Source organism: Ambystoma mexicanum, chromosome 9 (assembly GCF_040938575.1).
Source record: "Ambystoma mexicanum isolate Mex_15411 chromosome 9, UKY_AmexF1_1, whole genome shotgun sequence".
NCBI classification, from domain to species: domain Eukaryota; kingdom Metazoa; phylum Chordata; class Amphibia; order Caudata; family Ambystomatidae; genus Ambystoma; species Ambystoma mexicanum.
In genome coordinates, this window is record NC_090931.1 from 669713474 (window position 1) to 669727948 (window position 14475).

The following is a 14475-nucleotide window of genomic DNA, read 5'->3' on the forward strand; positions in this document are numbered from 1 at the left end:
CCTACAATTGTATGGTTGATTTTAACAAGTATGCATTCTGCTTTGATATTGAGTTCATGCGGAGCTCGAGGCCAAGAATGAAACCTCTTAAAATTATGGCTATGACAACTGCAGGTGGATACGTCTGTTTATACAAATAATTTCCTAGCCAAGGAGAATAAAAAGTTAAATATCAAGCCTGCTGGTTATTGCTCAAGCAGCTTTCAGTGACGAGCGTAGATCTCAGATAAGTTCACTTAATCGGGGCACACTGGAAACTGGTGCAGGATTCTAAAAGGAGTCATCTCATGATACCTAAAGAGTCCATTTAAGCACTTCTGGAAAATGATGCTGTAGCAGAATACCTGCCTTAAATACCGTACCTGGCTTAGACTGAAGGATGTGGGAGTCACTGCTCTCTATGCAGACAGACTTGCCTTTGTGTCAGCGATGCCCTGTGAGTGTGGCACAAAGCCAGAGCCTCAACTAGGGTGGAATGTGGAGCCAATCCATCCAGCAAGGCTGTGTCGACTGGACCTCAAGATGAGCTGGTGGAAGTTAGGCAAAAAAGGAAAAAGAGCCCAGGCCCACAGTACTACAAGGACATGGCATTTCAAACTGAGAAAGTAAAGATCCAAGAGGATCACCGTGGTTCAACAAGAGTTAAAGAAAACCTCTTATTAAAGATTGCAACATACTAAAGAACTGGTTAGCGTTCTTTGCAAATAACTCACAAAGAGATCCGGGTTGATGCTTTTGGTTCCCATTTTCATGTGCGTTATCGGGACCAAGGAAAACAATGTAGGAGGCGGAATATATGATTGTGTTATGTAAACTTATACCGCCCATCGCTACCACCCACGGGCAGTCTCCAGGTGCTCATGTGGCTCTGCAAAAAAGAGGCCTGGGTGGATTAGTGAGGGTAGATTGATTGGGTAGATCGAGAACCAGGAGACACTGGCGTCCGTGTGGTGGATTGCAGGGGGGATGACTGCATAAACTGGCATTTTGTGTCCATAAGGGCGAGACCCAATGCCTAGGTTGTTGTATGTGAACGTATGTTATGTTGGGGAGGTGTTTGTGTGTAGTTGGGCTGGCCCATGGGCGTGTATAGTACAAAGGATGTGTGTAGGAGGGGAGCAGGATGGTTAGTAGATTAGCCACCGAGAAGAACTTTGAAAGTGCCCAATCTTCATGATTCTATCTAAATGTGACACATGGCTAATCTTCACAAATCTCTCGAAATGTGACGCATGGCTAAGCTTCACAATTCTATCTAAATGTGAGGCACAGTTATCCTCCACAATGCCTATGGATTTCTAACTGCAAGCAAAGAACACCACTGACAAAGGACAGGCAACTCAGCTTAAAAAACGATGTGGAAATTCCACTTAAAACAGACCAAAAAAAACAAAAGACCCCAAACAGGGAGGAAATCTCTTACCAGGTGCTTTCTGTACAGGATGCCCGTGGATTACTAACTGCAAGCCAGGGATAACCACTGAAAAGGGACATGTACATCTGACTCCCTCAGCCAATTGCTACCACGATGGGAGGCGGGGTGGGAGCGGGCACTACACCCCCAATGTAGTCAAGTTGAGCCAGCACAAAAACGGAATCGAAATGACACTTAAAACACAGATTTAAAAGAAAAAGACCCCAAACAGGCTGGGAACTTATTACCAGGTGATGGCCGTACATGATGCCTATGGATTACAAGAGGAACATCACTTCCAAGATCAGGGATTCCTTCAAGAAACAGAACACAAGCCCTTGATGTCAAGATCCATTGAATGGAAGGAGAAAAATGCTTTACTGTTGTAAAAATACACTATTTGTGGGAACTATATATCCACTGAAAGTGTTTCACAAGCAGTCGATTACTTGCACACCAAGAACAGCTCACCTTTTGTTCACTCGCGCCTCGAAACACTCGTCTATGGGCTGGATATAAATACAATATTTCAAATCACTCCACTTGGCATTATCCAAACAACCCATAACAGCACATACAACATGTAAAGGAAATCCGGGAAGGAGACTGCTTTTTAGAGACAATGCTCTATCCTGAATACCAGATAAGGTTACATCCCATATCCTTAGAGGTAACAACTGAAAAGAGTCAGATATAAAAATACACTCTACATGTACTATAACATATAAAAAGTAACATTTATTGCAAGAAGTGTTAACAATGAGGTTAAAGGTTGCATGCAAATGGTTTGAGTTGTTCATTTTGTCAAATGATAACTTGATATTACTTAATCACTCTCTACAACAGATTCCTTTTCACATATTTTCCATGTGCCAAGAATGATTCCAAAGTCTTTTGTGCCCGCTGCAGAGTCCCTTAAATGGGGGACTGTTAAAAATAGTCGATGAAAGCTTTCCACGGCCACAGAAAAAAAAAGAAAAACAGATGTTGAGGGATGGGAACAGAAACGGATAACAACAACTAAGGAAATCACATTCAGTAAAGAAACGTGCATATCTGACATTTAATTACTGAATGTATAACAGTGGATTTTTCCACCGATTTTCCTCCTTACACTAAATATCTAACCAGCATCATAAACTCTCTCGTCAATGAAGTGCAATCATTTTGATTCCCTTTTATTTTAAGATGTCAAAACGTGGTTTTTCCACATTTGCCTACAACGCAGTTTAAAAACAAAAATGATGAAGATTTAAAAAAAATGTTTCCTCTTTATTGGTAATGAAGCTGGTACAGACAAAAATGCTCTTGCCAAAACAGAAGTTAAATTTGTATAACAAATCATACTCAAATGAGAGTCCTGTGTGATAACTGCATGGGGGTCCATAATCTAAACAAAAAACACAGCTCATATCGCAGGGACTCCACAAATAATTGTAGACTAAAGGGCTAATTTTTTCCTTTTTTTTTTTTTTTTTTAAAACACCCAGCTTTTTGGGATAAATACAAAAAGAAACCCAAATATGCCCCCAATGAAACCTATCAAAATATTGAGCCATCCTCACTGCGAGCGTTCAGTCAGCCGACAATACAAGGTCAAAAAAGGGAAAATGATTTTCGCTTTTGCTGAAAAGATATGGTCAACATATCCCTGCATATAAAAGTGCTGAGTCCAAGAGTCAATGATGACCGATATGGAAACATGAACTTCGGTGAACTCTTCCAGGCATCTGAAGGGTGTGGATTGCTCAAAGCGGATTCCTTTTGAACGTGGGTGTATGAATCAAAGAGATGGAAAAGGGTAGATACCAGGAAGTTAGGCAGCAGAAAATAAAAGCACAAATGAGAATCCTGTACAGCAAGAGCAGACATATAGACTATCAAACGTATGGAAATAAAACGAATTAGACATCTGCCAGTTCCATTTCAGTGACACAACAAATGAACTATATTTTAAAAATAAAACGCATTTCAAGGTTTGGATAGAGGGTAGGGAAGTTTGGGGCTGGGAGAATAAGAACATTATGACCCAAAACACATTGTTTTTAAAGTTTCGGGTGGCCGCCCGTCTGTTCTTGATAAACTTCAATCACGTCCTCCTCTTCCATTCCCAGCTGTAAAAAGAGAAAATAGGGATGAGTGAAATTACAAGTTGCCACATTCTCGTTATCAGATATTTTAAATGATGCTTCTAAAATGTGTTAAAAAAGCTAAATCTAGGTTAAAAAAAGTTTAGCAAAACGATTAATAAATCCATATGTGTCAAAACATTGCTATTTGAAGAGATCAGAGTAACTGGACACTCGTAAAGGACAGCATGGCTCTAATGTGAGTCTAAACTGCCTGCTGCGAAAAATGCACAATCACACAACTATTAACACATTACATCATACACATTTAGTTTGAAGCTTTCTCGTCATGTGTTTCTTCTACCAATTCACAAAGAGTACATGGAATCTCGAACTTTAATCATGAATTTTACATACGTATTCATCACCTTAACCAAGTATTTATCCTCAAGGGTCAACTCAGTAACAATATATAGCCGAGGGCTGTTTTTTATGAAGACTAAAGTATAGCTCTTTTAGTCTATCCTCTTTTGTTAAACCCACCATCCTTCCATTCTCCGTTTCACTCACCCGTTTTGTTGTTTTTTTACACAGTGAAGACCAGTGCTGAACTAAGTATTTAAAACACGCTTAACGCATAAAAGAGCATGTAAAAAGGCAGGTACTCTAACAGTGCTACATAATGCAAATGTACAATTTAGGATCCGCAGTATGAGAGTCGATCACACAGCCGATATCCAATGCCATTATATATCTGGCACCAGTGCCTAACCACCAGGACCCAGGTTCATATGGCAAGAAGTAGTATAATAACACTGGCATATGCATGTGGGAATAGAGTGAGAGCTTCAGGATCATAGTATCTAAATCACCTGGATTGCGTATTAGTCTTTTTTCTCTCTTTATTTAAAATTTAAGAAAGGAACAAACATTCATAACATCAGAGGCACATATTTAAGCAATACAATATATACAATATCCAAGCTTTAAGGTACAGCAAGTACAGCACTAGTAAGATTTATGGATTCAATCTCTGTCCCACAACAATAAGCCCCTATTCTTAGAAATAGTTAAAAACAACTAGCAACATTACTGACAAACATAAAACAGACAATACGGTTTGCTTTCACTATTTAGACACAGCTATCAAATACTTCATAAAATCGTACTAACTATACAATTCATTGAACAATCTCAAGACTTCAAAGTAACGTTCCTCCCGTTTCTACTTTCTAAAAGTAATTTTCTCATATTCAGACAAAGTGTGGACATCTAGCAACCAATCCTCAACATTTTCCTTAATTTCCACACCTTTAATATTTGTTTTCCTGCTGCAACCAGAACTCTCTTCATCCATTCATTAATCTTTTGGACCATTCCAACTCTCCCTTTGCTTGATAACAAAATTATTGAGTAAGGTGTTCTCGGAATTGCAATCCCCATCACAAGATCTAGTCTGCTCAGAACATCGCTCCAAAAGCTATTCACCCTCGGGCATGTCCATAACATATGTAATAAGGTGCCCCCAATATACCCACAGCCAAAACAAGTATCACTGTCAGACAGGCCTGCCTTGGCCATCCGCACAGTTTCCAGTATAACCGGTAGACAATTCTTTGCCATACATACCGCAGGCCCAGATCCATTTTTGACTGCGTGCCTAAGAGTAGTAGCTTGTCCCACTCATCTTTTGAAATATCTATATATATACCTATATCTATATCTATACCTAGCTCTTCCACCCAAGCTTGATGCAGTTTCTCCCATCCCTTCACATGAGAGCTAACCACTGGCATCAGTTTCATATATGTCGCTCTGCGCACTGAGAGGAACGAATGATGTTACAAACCGCAGGTCTATCTTGCATGGGTTCACAAAGCATGACCTGTCGTTCAGTTAAGAGGTCTTTAAGATGCATGTACTGTTTATGCTCTCTACTCCTAAGCCCAAAGGTTTCCCTGAGCTGCCCAAACAACCACTTGACCACCTACCCATACATCTCGTATTCTAAGAATACCTTGTATCCAGCTCTTCCAACAAAGTCTTGTTTGTAATCTGTAGTCCTAAATTGTGCCATAGAGATACATCGTAAGGAACCCAGATTTTTTCCCCCCTAGCAGTCATAAATTCTTGTAGGGTCTCTCTAGTAATGTCCATGGTCAGCAATCAGTTGACGGAAATAGGCTTCTTACACATTGTGTACATGTCTTGTAAGGCATACAGTGAGAATTTTTCTCTCTCGATTTGCCAATAGGGCTCTTCACTGTCTGTATCAATTAAGTAAAGTGTTGATTTTTTTTTCAGGACAAACCCTCTACAATATTTTGTCAGATTTGGATACCCAAAACCCCCTTCTTGTACAGATCGCATTAGGATGTATTTTGGAATCTTGGGTCTATTAGCCCCCACACCCACCCCAATGAAAGTTTTGGAAAATCTTATCAATGCGGGCAATGTTTTTTTTTGGTAAATTTTAAAAGGGATAGTTTGGACAATGTAGGAGTATTTTTGACAAAAGCACCATTGACCCTAGCCCAAAGCCCCAGCACGAAATCGGCCCCATTTCAGTATGCCCCTCTGTATTACCTCAATAACCTTTGATACATTAAAATCCATCATCTTTCTTAGGTCACAGATCAAATGGACTCCCATAAAGTTAGGTAGGTTTGCTCTTTCTCTTTCTCTTGGGATAGTTATTCCACAAGTCTTTGTAATTCTCTTTCTTACTCTCTCTGCCAGGAGAATATGCCTTTCTGATCTCCTAGTCTTTTTAGGTTGGCTATCCTTCATAGCAACGCAAGCCTTAACCCTTTCCTGGCATGGCTCAGTTCTACCACTTCATCTCGGTCGTACTTAATTTCAGTTCCCATTTAGATTGCCACCCTTACTCTCAGGGTGTTGGTCTCCAGTTCTGAACAACTTCTCCTTCAGGTTTACTCACGGTTCTCTGGATGACTTAATTTCAGTTAAACTTTAATGGCTTCATAGTTAGGAATTTGTCACTTTCAATGGAATTAGTTTCTCTTGGTATTGTGACTAATCGCAGGAATTAGTCACGTCCCCCCAAGGCGGAAACTTGCGCCCTTGACCCCCCCCCCGCCCAATCCCCCCAATGCCCTCCCTAGGGATAGAGGCAAATGGGATTTCACCAGGAGAGACTACCCCTTGGAGGACAAGGTCTCCCGTTCAAAGGAGGCACTCCCTAGAGGACCTGCCAAAGTAACATCTGTGAACAGAAGGCTAACATGTATTATTGCCAACATGCAATTGAGAACTTCCTTGTAAGCTCCAATTCTACTTGGACTAAGTACGTGTGGAGGAAAAGAGTCAATCTAGGAAGAGGAGGAGCCTGGGCAAATAAACAGAGCCCATGAGTTGCACTTGGTGAACGTCCTGGGAGCCCACTTAAGACCAAAGGGGAGAACCCGAAACTGGTAATGCTCGTCGCAGACCACAAGCCGTAGAAACTTGCGATGTTTGGTGTGCATCAGGATGTGGAAATAAGCATATTCTAGATCCAACGACGCCAGAAACCCGCCAGGCTGCACTGCTCATAAAGTCTTGCAACGTTATCATCCTGAACCTTTGGCGTTTCACATTTTTGTTTAGTGACCTTAGGTCCAGAATTGTGTGCCATTTTCTGTTCGGTTTTTTGATGACAAAAAAACGGGAGTCGGTTCCTTGTTCTCGTTCTGACTCTGGGACCCTTTCTATAGCCCCCTTCTGCAGCATCAGGCGCACCTCCTGCCGCAAGACCTGTAGATACGGCTCAAAACCTTCACCGGTGGAATAGGCAGTGGTGGACTCCGGAACTCCACGAGCGGCCGTATTGGACTGCATCCAGCACCCATCGGTCCGTCGTAATCAAGCGCCACTCGTCGAAATGTTGTGCCACTCTCCCTCCAAGTCGACTGCCCCTGTGGCAGTCATTGTTGAGGCTTGGACTGGCGGCACATAGTAGCAGAGGAGGATAAACCGCTTTTTCGCTGACTTTGATAGCCCTCATTCCGCTGAGCTGACTGGTAAGATCGCCGAAACCCCTGGGAGGAATATGGAGCGACTGTAGCTTGTGTCGCAAGATCCCGCAAACCTGGTGTTCTCCGAGGCTCCCCGAAATGAGCTAAAGGGACAAAACGAACTCCTACCCTGCAGCATCACCAGAGACCTCGCCGTCTCCGAGTCCTCCTTCATATTCTTCAGGGCGTCTGCAATTTTGTCCCCAAACAGCTGCTCACCTTTGCAAGGCATGTGCACCACTTTGTGCAGTACTTCAGGATGAAAATCGATGCAGCGCAACCAGGCCTGCCGCCGGAGGACGACCCCATTATTTATCCGTTTAAACCCGGATTCTACCAGGTCCACTGCATTATTAATGCCATGATTGGAGGCTTCCTCCCTCTCACGAACCAGAAGCATCGCCTCCTTCCGTTCCTGCTCAGGCAGATGGTCCAGCAGCAGCACCAGTCTGTCAGATTTCTCTGTCGTAGCGCACCATGATGGCCAATGAGTTGGCCGCCTTCACCGTCATCCCCACCTTCTTGTCAAAAGCATCCAGTTTACGGCCCCTGTTGTCTGGGTAAGTCGCACACTTATGCTGGCTACGTGCTTTCCTACATGCTGCCGCCGACACCACAGACTCCGGAGTGGGCTGAGACGTGAGGCACTTTGGCGTGGACTCAGGCGCCTCGAACTTAGCAGCCCTGGACCGCAGGTTCCTTTAAAGGATGGTGCATCGTGCAAAGCCCTTCCTGCCACAAGTGGTCCAAGATGGGGATAGAGAAGACTGCCTTTCGCCTTTTTCCCATAGGATCAAACAAAAAACTACTGCTTGTAAACCCTGCCCCAAGGGCCACACCGGGGTTTGGTGTACCAGGAGCCGGACATCCAACTGTCCGAGGAGCGACTGCAGCGTAGTCGCACCTGCATTGAGAGCACGAAATGCGGGTTGACCAGCAGATACTGAGGCAGAACAATCCCCCGGCCGCCTGACGTGGATGGAATTGCCAGCTGTAGGCCCAACGCTGCAGGATCGAGGAACTGATGAGCATCCTCCTCTGGACTCTAGGCAAAGTCGTAGTCGAGGGATCTTCCTCGAGAATCTCCATCAGGAGCAAAGGAGCAAAGCTGGTCCCCAGTGCTCCAGATAAGATTTTGAGGTGGGAGTATTTTACGCATGATTTTTCAAATTAGAGAGTAAATGCAATTTCAAGAGAGTAAAAATTAGTTTTCTCCTCTGCAAAAGTAAAACGTATCCAACATACACCCAATGCATACGTAAAATCGGACCCGTAAAATCGGACCCGTAGAACAAAAGAGTTTTAGATCAAAGTTGTCTGGCTTGCTTTTAACCATTTAATTACACTTGTGGAAAATATTCTGCCATAAAATAACTATCAGTCGCTATCTCGGTCCCCTCTGTCTGAATCCTCTGCCTCATTTTTGTGGTCCTCTTTTTTTTGCTCTCCTTCTTCCTTGTTGTTTCTTTCTCCATTGTGTGGCTCCTTGAACATGATCTGCAACGCTTGTAAAAATTGCAAATGCAATTGTACACAAAGTAAATAAAAAAAAATTCAAAAATAACTTGTCAGTATGTGCTACATACACAGCTTTATTTTCAAAATTCTGGACCCCGGAAACTGTTAAGAACTACTATAGATAGAGACTAATGTATTTCTGCAGAGGGAGTGTGAGTAAGCAAGTGTTAGCATATGATTTATTTACAGGAACTTGTACACATAATCTCAGCAACAGTCACAACCTGCTAAGCTACCTTCCCTGCTGTCTGCTGCAGGAAATTAATGTGGATCCCCACATTGTCTACAAAACCAAAAACATGATTCTGTAATTACAGTTGGGAAGAAATGCAGACAAGTGCATAAGTTGCAGACTGGTCCCAAATCCCTGCTTCAACACTAAAGTGTGTGATCCTGGGCAACTAATTTTGCCACTGTGCCTTTTTAGCAAAAACAGAAATGCCTATAACAAGTGATTTATTGCCAGCTAGTTACTACTCAAAAAAGCCTGACTGGCCACTTTTCCACCGTTTAAACTATACAATTAATAGTAGTGACAATTTATATAATGCACATGACAAAGGGCCTAATTCATTGAGCGTTTGCCAATGGGTTGTTGCGATTATAAAAGGTTTCTGGGAATTAGGCCCAAAGTGTATATGTCTCGTGGCTTACTCCTTGCTGCTTCTTTAATATAAATTCACATGAACTCAGAGTATTAATAACTCGCCTGTACCTTCCCCCCCTCCCCCCCACATCTTCTACTTCCATCATAGGTGAGCAGTCTTGATTGCCCGATAGGTTTCTTCCAAGATAGTCAAGAATCTGCATCTCTGGCATGACATGCATCACAGCCAATTTAGCCTGTAATCGCCATCACATCAGGGGGTTTAAAGAGTGGTGGAAGTGCAAAAAAAAGGAACTACTGGTACTCTGGCTGCATCCAAAAAGGACAGAGTGGGGTGGCCAGACAGATGGGGCAGGTAGGCAAGGGGGGGGTGGGGGGGGGGGGAGTGTGGGACGGGACCAGGATCACAAACCTTGCCTGAACTGTGAAGCAGGGATTTTAATCCACTCTGCAAATTTGACATACAGCTTCCAAGGTTTACTTGGTACAAATAGTTTGTATTTCAAGGCCAACAGTAATGATGTCTTATAGAGTTTACTTACAAAAAACACAAATTGCATAATAACGCCACATGACAACATGTAAATCCTTACAGCTACGTGTTAAGCCAAAAGAATATAATTGTGGCTTTAATGTTCACGTCCTGAATGGTACACTATACGTACCAGAATGCAAGATAATGTCAACCTGAAAGATCTTGTTAACCCCACAGTACTTTGTGATTTAAGACATGTAATAAAAGAGGTTATATAATAAACTCAGATATGGAGATTCTTTGCAACAAACCTCCAGCTCATTGTTATTCATGATGTTGAAAACATTTGATTAATGACTTAAAGCAACTTTATTTTTTTTTGCGTGTCAATCTAGCAGACGACATAGATTTATAAAGCGCCCATTTAATGATGTGTTAATATAAAAACATAATTAAATGGGCGCTTTAGGTTGAACTATCATGCATATGAAAGCCTCTGCCACTGAAAAGAAATGTATTCGTTGGTGCAGATCCAAGACACCTTTTGCACTCTAGTACCATGTGGTGGAAGAAAGTAGGCTTTTTTTTAAAAAAAACTTTATTTAATGATTGTGGTACACAACATTGCAACAACACGACATTCCATATATATCCATATCGGAGACATTCAGTTCAGTTATATAACAAAGTGCGATATTGCAGAATAGACATATTACTGGGCCCTGCCGGGCTGCTACTGGTCGAATCCGCTTCGCATAGATATACTCTAAACAGGGCCCAAAGGTCCTTTGGTTTACATGAGTTCGGGATAGACAATACGTAGTGTTCCTCACATTCATTAACGTACATCAGTTCCTTGAGAAAGTGGCTCACTTGTGGTGCCTGTGCACTCTTCCATTATTGCAGGATGCACTTTTTTGCCACCGCGCATGCAATATTAAAGAGCCTTCTGGTTATCTCTGACTGTTTTCCTATATGCCCAAACAGGTATTTTTGCGGTGCGAGGTCCGCCGGTATCTGAGTTACTCCCTCTAGGATTTTCGCCACCTCCCCCCAGAATACACATATGTGTGGGCAGCTCCATTACATGTGTATCAAGTCTGCCTGATCCGCCCCACACTTGACACCTGCCGGAACTGCCATTTGTGAATTTCGCAATTTTTTGGGGGGTGTAGTGCAACTTATTCAACACCTTAAATTGAATCAGCCGGAGGCCCGCGTTCATGGATACCCTCTTGGTCAGTTCACAGTACCTCTCCCAGGATCTTTCAGTTATGACATCACCCAGGTCCGTTTCCCATGAGGTCTTTATTATGTTTACCGATGGAATGTTGGCCTGCACAGCCATGTATAGCCCAGAGACACTGGTTCCCGACCGGGTTGACAAGGCCACCAGGCACGGGTGCGGCGGGGGTTCATCTGGGAACATTGGCCACCTAGACTTAAAGGCCATTCTCATTCTATGTTTTGAACTCTTCCAGCGTTATAAATCTGCCATTGGGAAATATGTCTTTGATTTTGAATTCTCCCTCTGGGTCCCATGTCTTCTGCACATCTGGATCATATGTGGGTGCTATACCGGGAAAGTTCCAGAACGGGGCCTCAGCGTAGTAAGGTGTTTCCAACCCAAGCCTACAGTAAATTTTGGACCATGCATGCACAGTTGTACTGGCTGGGTCGAATGGACACTCATCTCTGTGTTTTCCTTTAAAGATGACTGACCTTAAGTCAGTTGGGCGTGCAGCGTGTTTTTCTAAACAAATGTGGGGTGAGGTGTCCTGCTCATCGTACCAGTGTTTAACAAACTGAGATAATATAATTCAAAGTCTGGGGCTGCTATACCACCTTTGTTGTAGGGTTCTACCATTTTTTCCCACTTCATTCTGGCCGCCCCCCCCGCACCAGACAAACTCTACCACCATGGATCTGAGTATCAAAGAATCGCGTACCAGGCCATATCGGAATATTAGTAAATAGGGTCCTTAAGGATGCCGGGAGGCATTCTCCATCTCCTGACCGGGGGTTTCAGGTTTCCTAGTGTCATGTCTAAGAGGATAGGGGAGTGATCCGACAGGGAGCAGGGAAGTATTTCGCCGTTTTCGATTTGGTTCATAAGAGATGCGCAAACCAGCCAGTAATCTATGCGAGATTCGGTGTCATGCACTGAGGAGTAAAAGGAATACTGTCTTTTATGGGGGTGTAGTGTTCTCAAGGCGTCTACCAGTGTTAGTTACAAGATGATTTGTTGTGTAAAAAAAAAATAAAACAATTAAAAAAATCAAATTTTGTGCTGGCACCAGTTCCTGGGATTTGTCCCTGAGCCTCCCCGTGGTCTCACCCCAAGGGTTATGGCGTGGCACTGGTGTTTGTCGTCGTTGGAGGGGGGGGGGCCTCCCTGCCCTGCTTCACTTACTTGATGTGGGGGGTGCGACATGACCCCCCTGCGTGTCTTCGCGTTTCTCCTCAGTGTTCTCCTCGGTCCGCCAATGCAGGGGATGAATGGGCTGGCCCACCGGCAGCGCGTAGCACGGCCTTGAGCCGTATAACGCACCTTCAGCTGCTCAGCTGGCCTTCCGCTCTCCTTTCCTAATGTAGTCAGCTCCGGGTGTTGATGTTCCCCGCTGGCGGCTCCTCTGCGTTCCGAGCCGAGGACGGCAGCCCTGCCCTTCGCTTCACGGGCAACGCGGTACGAAAGTTACCGCAGCACACCTCCCCCACTGCGGCCCGCTCTTCCCGGCGCACCTCCGGCACACAGATGTTCTGTGGAGCCGGCAGGCGGCCGCGTCAGCACCTCCTGTCCGCCAGAACGCTTCCTGCCAAATATTGCGGCTTTTCTTCAACGTAGTCACTCGACTCTTCGGGTGCTTGCTCCGGAGGTCTTCCGCCACATAAATCTTCCTCTTTCAAGTGTTTGGAGCGGCGCTGAAAGGATTAGAGACAGGATTTATGTTTGAGCCGGAGCTCTCCTCTCAGGCGGCCATGTTAGTTGCGCGCAACAGCGCCCCCTCAAAAAGTAGGCTTTTTAATGAAAATAAATAAAGCCTAAACTGTACGCAGAAGAAAATTAAATGCTCCGTAATGGCCATGATTACATGCATATAGTGGCCAATTACGCAGCTTATCTGGAAGGCTGCCGGTCCCATACTGCCACAGCACCACCCCCGAAGGCAGTGCCCCTCCCTCCATCGGTCCCCAGCGGAACCGAAGAACTCCGTAGTTCCACTTCCGCCGAATCAGTCGGCGACGGGGCATTCGTCGTGGTCGCCAGCTAGGCCGTAGCCAGGGTCGTCGCTGACATGGTGGACGAAGGAATCGTCGGCAGCAAAGTCGTCGTCGACAGTGTTACCATCGTCGACGAGCTAGTCGTGGTCGGAATCAAGGCCCCAGTCGGCAGCCGGTGTTTCTGCGGCGAAGAAGACCGCCTGGACGCGTAGCTGGAATGGTGTCTGGAAGCCTCTTTGCTAGACGACGAATGACGCCAGTCATGCGAAGACGACTTCTTCGACGAGGAAATAAGTTACTCACCGTAGGGACTAACGTACTCTTAGTCCATAGTCCCCTTTCCTCCATACTGTATGGGCGTCCCTTCAAAGAGACTGAACCTTTTTCACCAGAAAAAACCTTCTTCCCTTTAAATTTAGAGGCCCGTGAGGCCGCAGCCCAGTGAGCATGCGTTGCCCTGAGTCCGCCCTGCGGTGCCACACCGCAGTCCCCATTGACGCATCGACGATAGATCTAACATTGCTTAATGACACCAGTATTAGGATGAGGTTGGTGGGACGTATAGAGGAAAGGGGACTATGGACTAAGAGTATGTTAGTCAGTACGATGAGTAACTTCTCATTACTCTTACATCCCGTACCCTTTCCTCCATACTGTATGGGCGATTACAACTGATTGTAGCCCCAGGGTGGAGACGAGACCCTCCTTAAGCAAATAGGTTCCAGAGAACCCTCTGTCTGAAAGCCGCATCAGATCTAGAGCCGGCATCCAAACAGTAATGCTTGTAGAAAGCCGAGGGAGAGGCCCAAGTGGCCGCCCTGCTTATGACTTGCCAAGGGACATGGCGCTGGAATGAGATGGCTGTTGCCTTGGCCCTGACTGCGTGGGCATGCATGCTGGCCGGGAGCGGCTTGTGCTGGCCCTCGTACGCTTCCTTGATGGCAGAGACCATCCAGTGGGATATGGAGGCCTCAGAGGCCTGATAGCCTGGCCTCGAGACTCGAAGGGGACAAACACAGCGTCCGACTTGTGGAAGGCCTTGGTCCTGTCCAAGTAGAATTTTAGAGCACGCCTGACATCCAGGCAGTGCAGCACTCATCTGCTTCATCCTTGGGATCGGGAAAGAACGTAGGAAGGACTTTCTTCGTTCAAGT

The 14475-nt window shown here is 44.8% G+C and overlaps 1 protein-coding gene across 1 annotated transcript in view; it reads right to left on the reverse strand.

Moving 5' to 3' along the window:
* Nucleotides 1–2132: 2132 nt before the first annotated feature.
* Nucleotides 2133–14475, reverse strand: part of SUMO1 (small ubiquitin like modifier 1) — a 179504-nt gene continuing 167161 nt past the window's right edge. Inside the window, exon 5 of the mRNA XM_069615510.1 lies at nucleotides 2133–3528. Coding sequence (XP_069471611.1) covers nucleotides 3460–3528 — 69 coding nt within the window. The 3' untranslated portion in view covers nucleotides 2133–3459. The remainder of the gene's footprint in view (nucleotides 3529–14475) is intronic.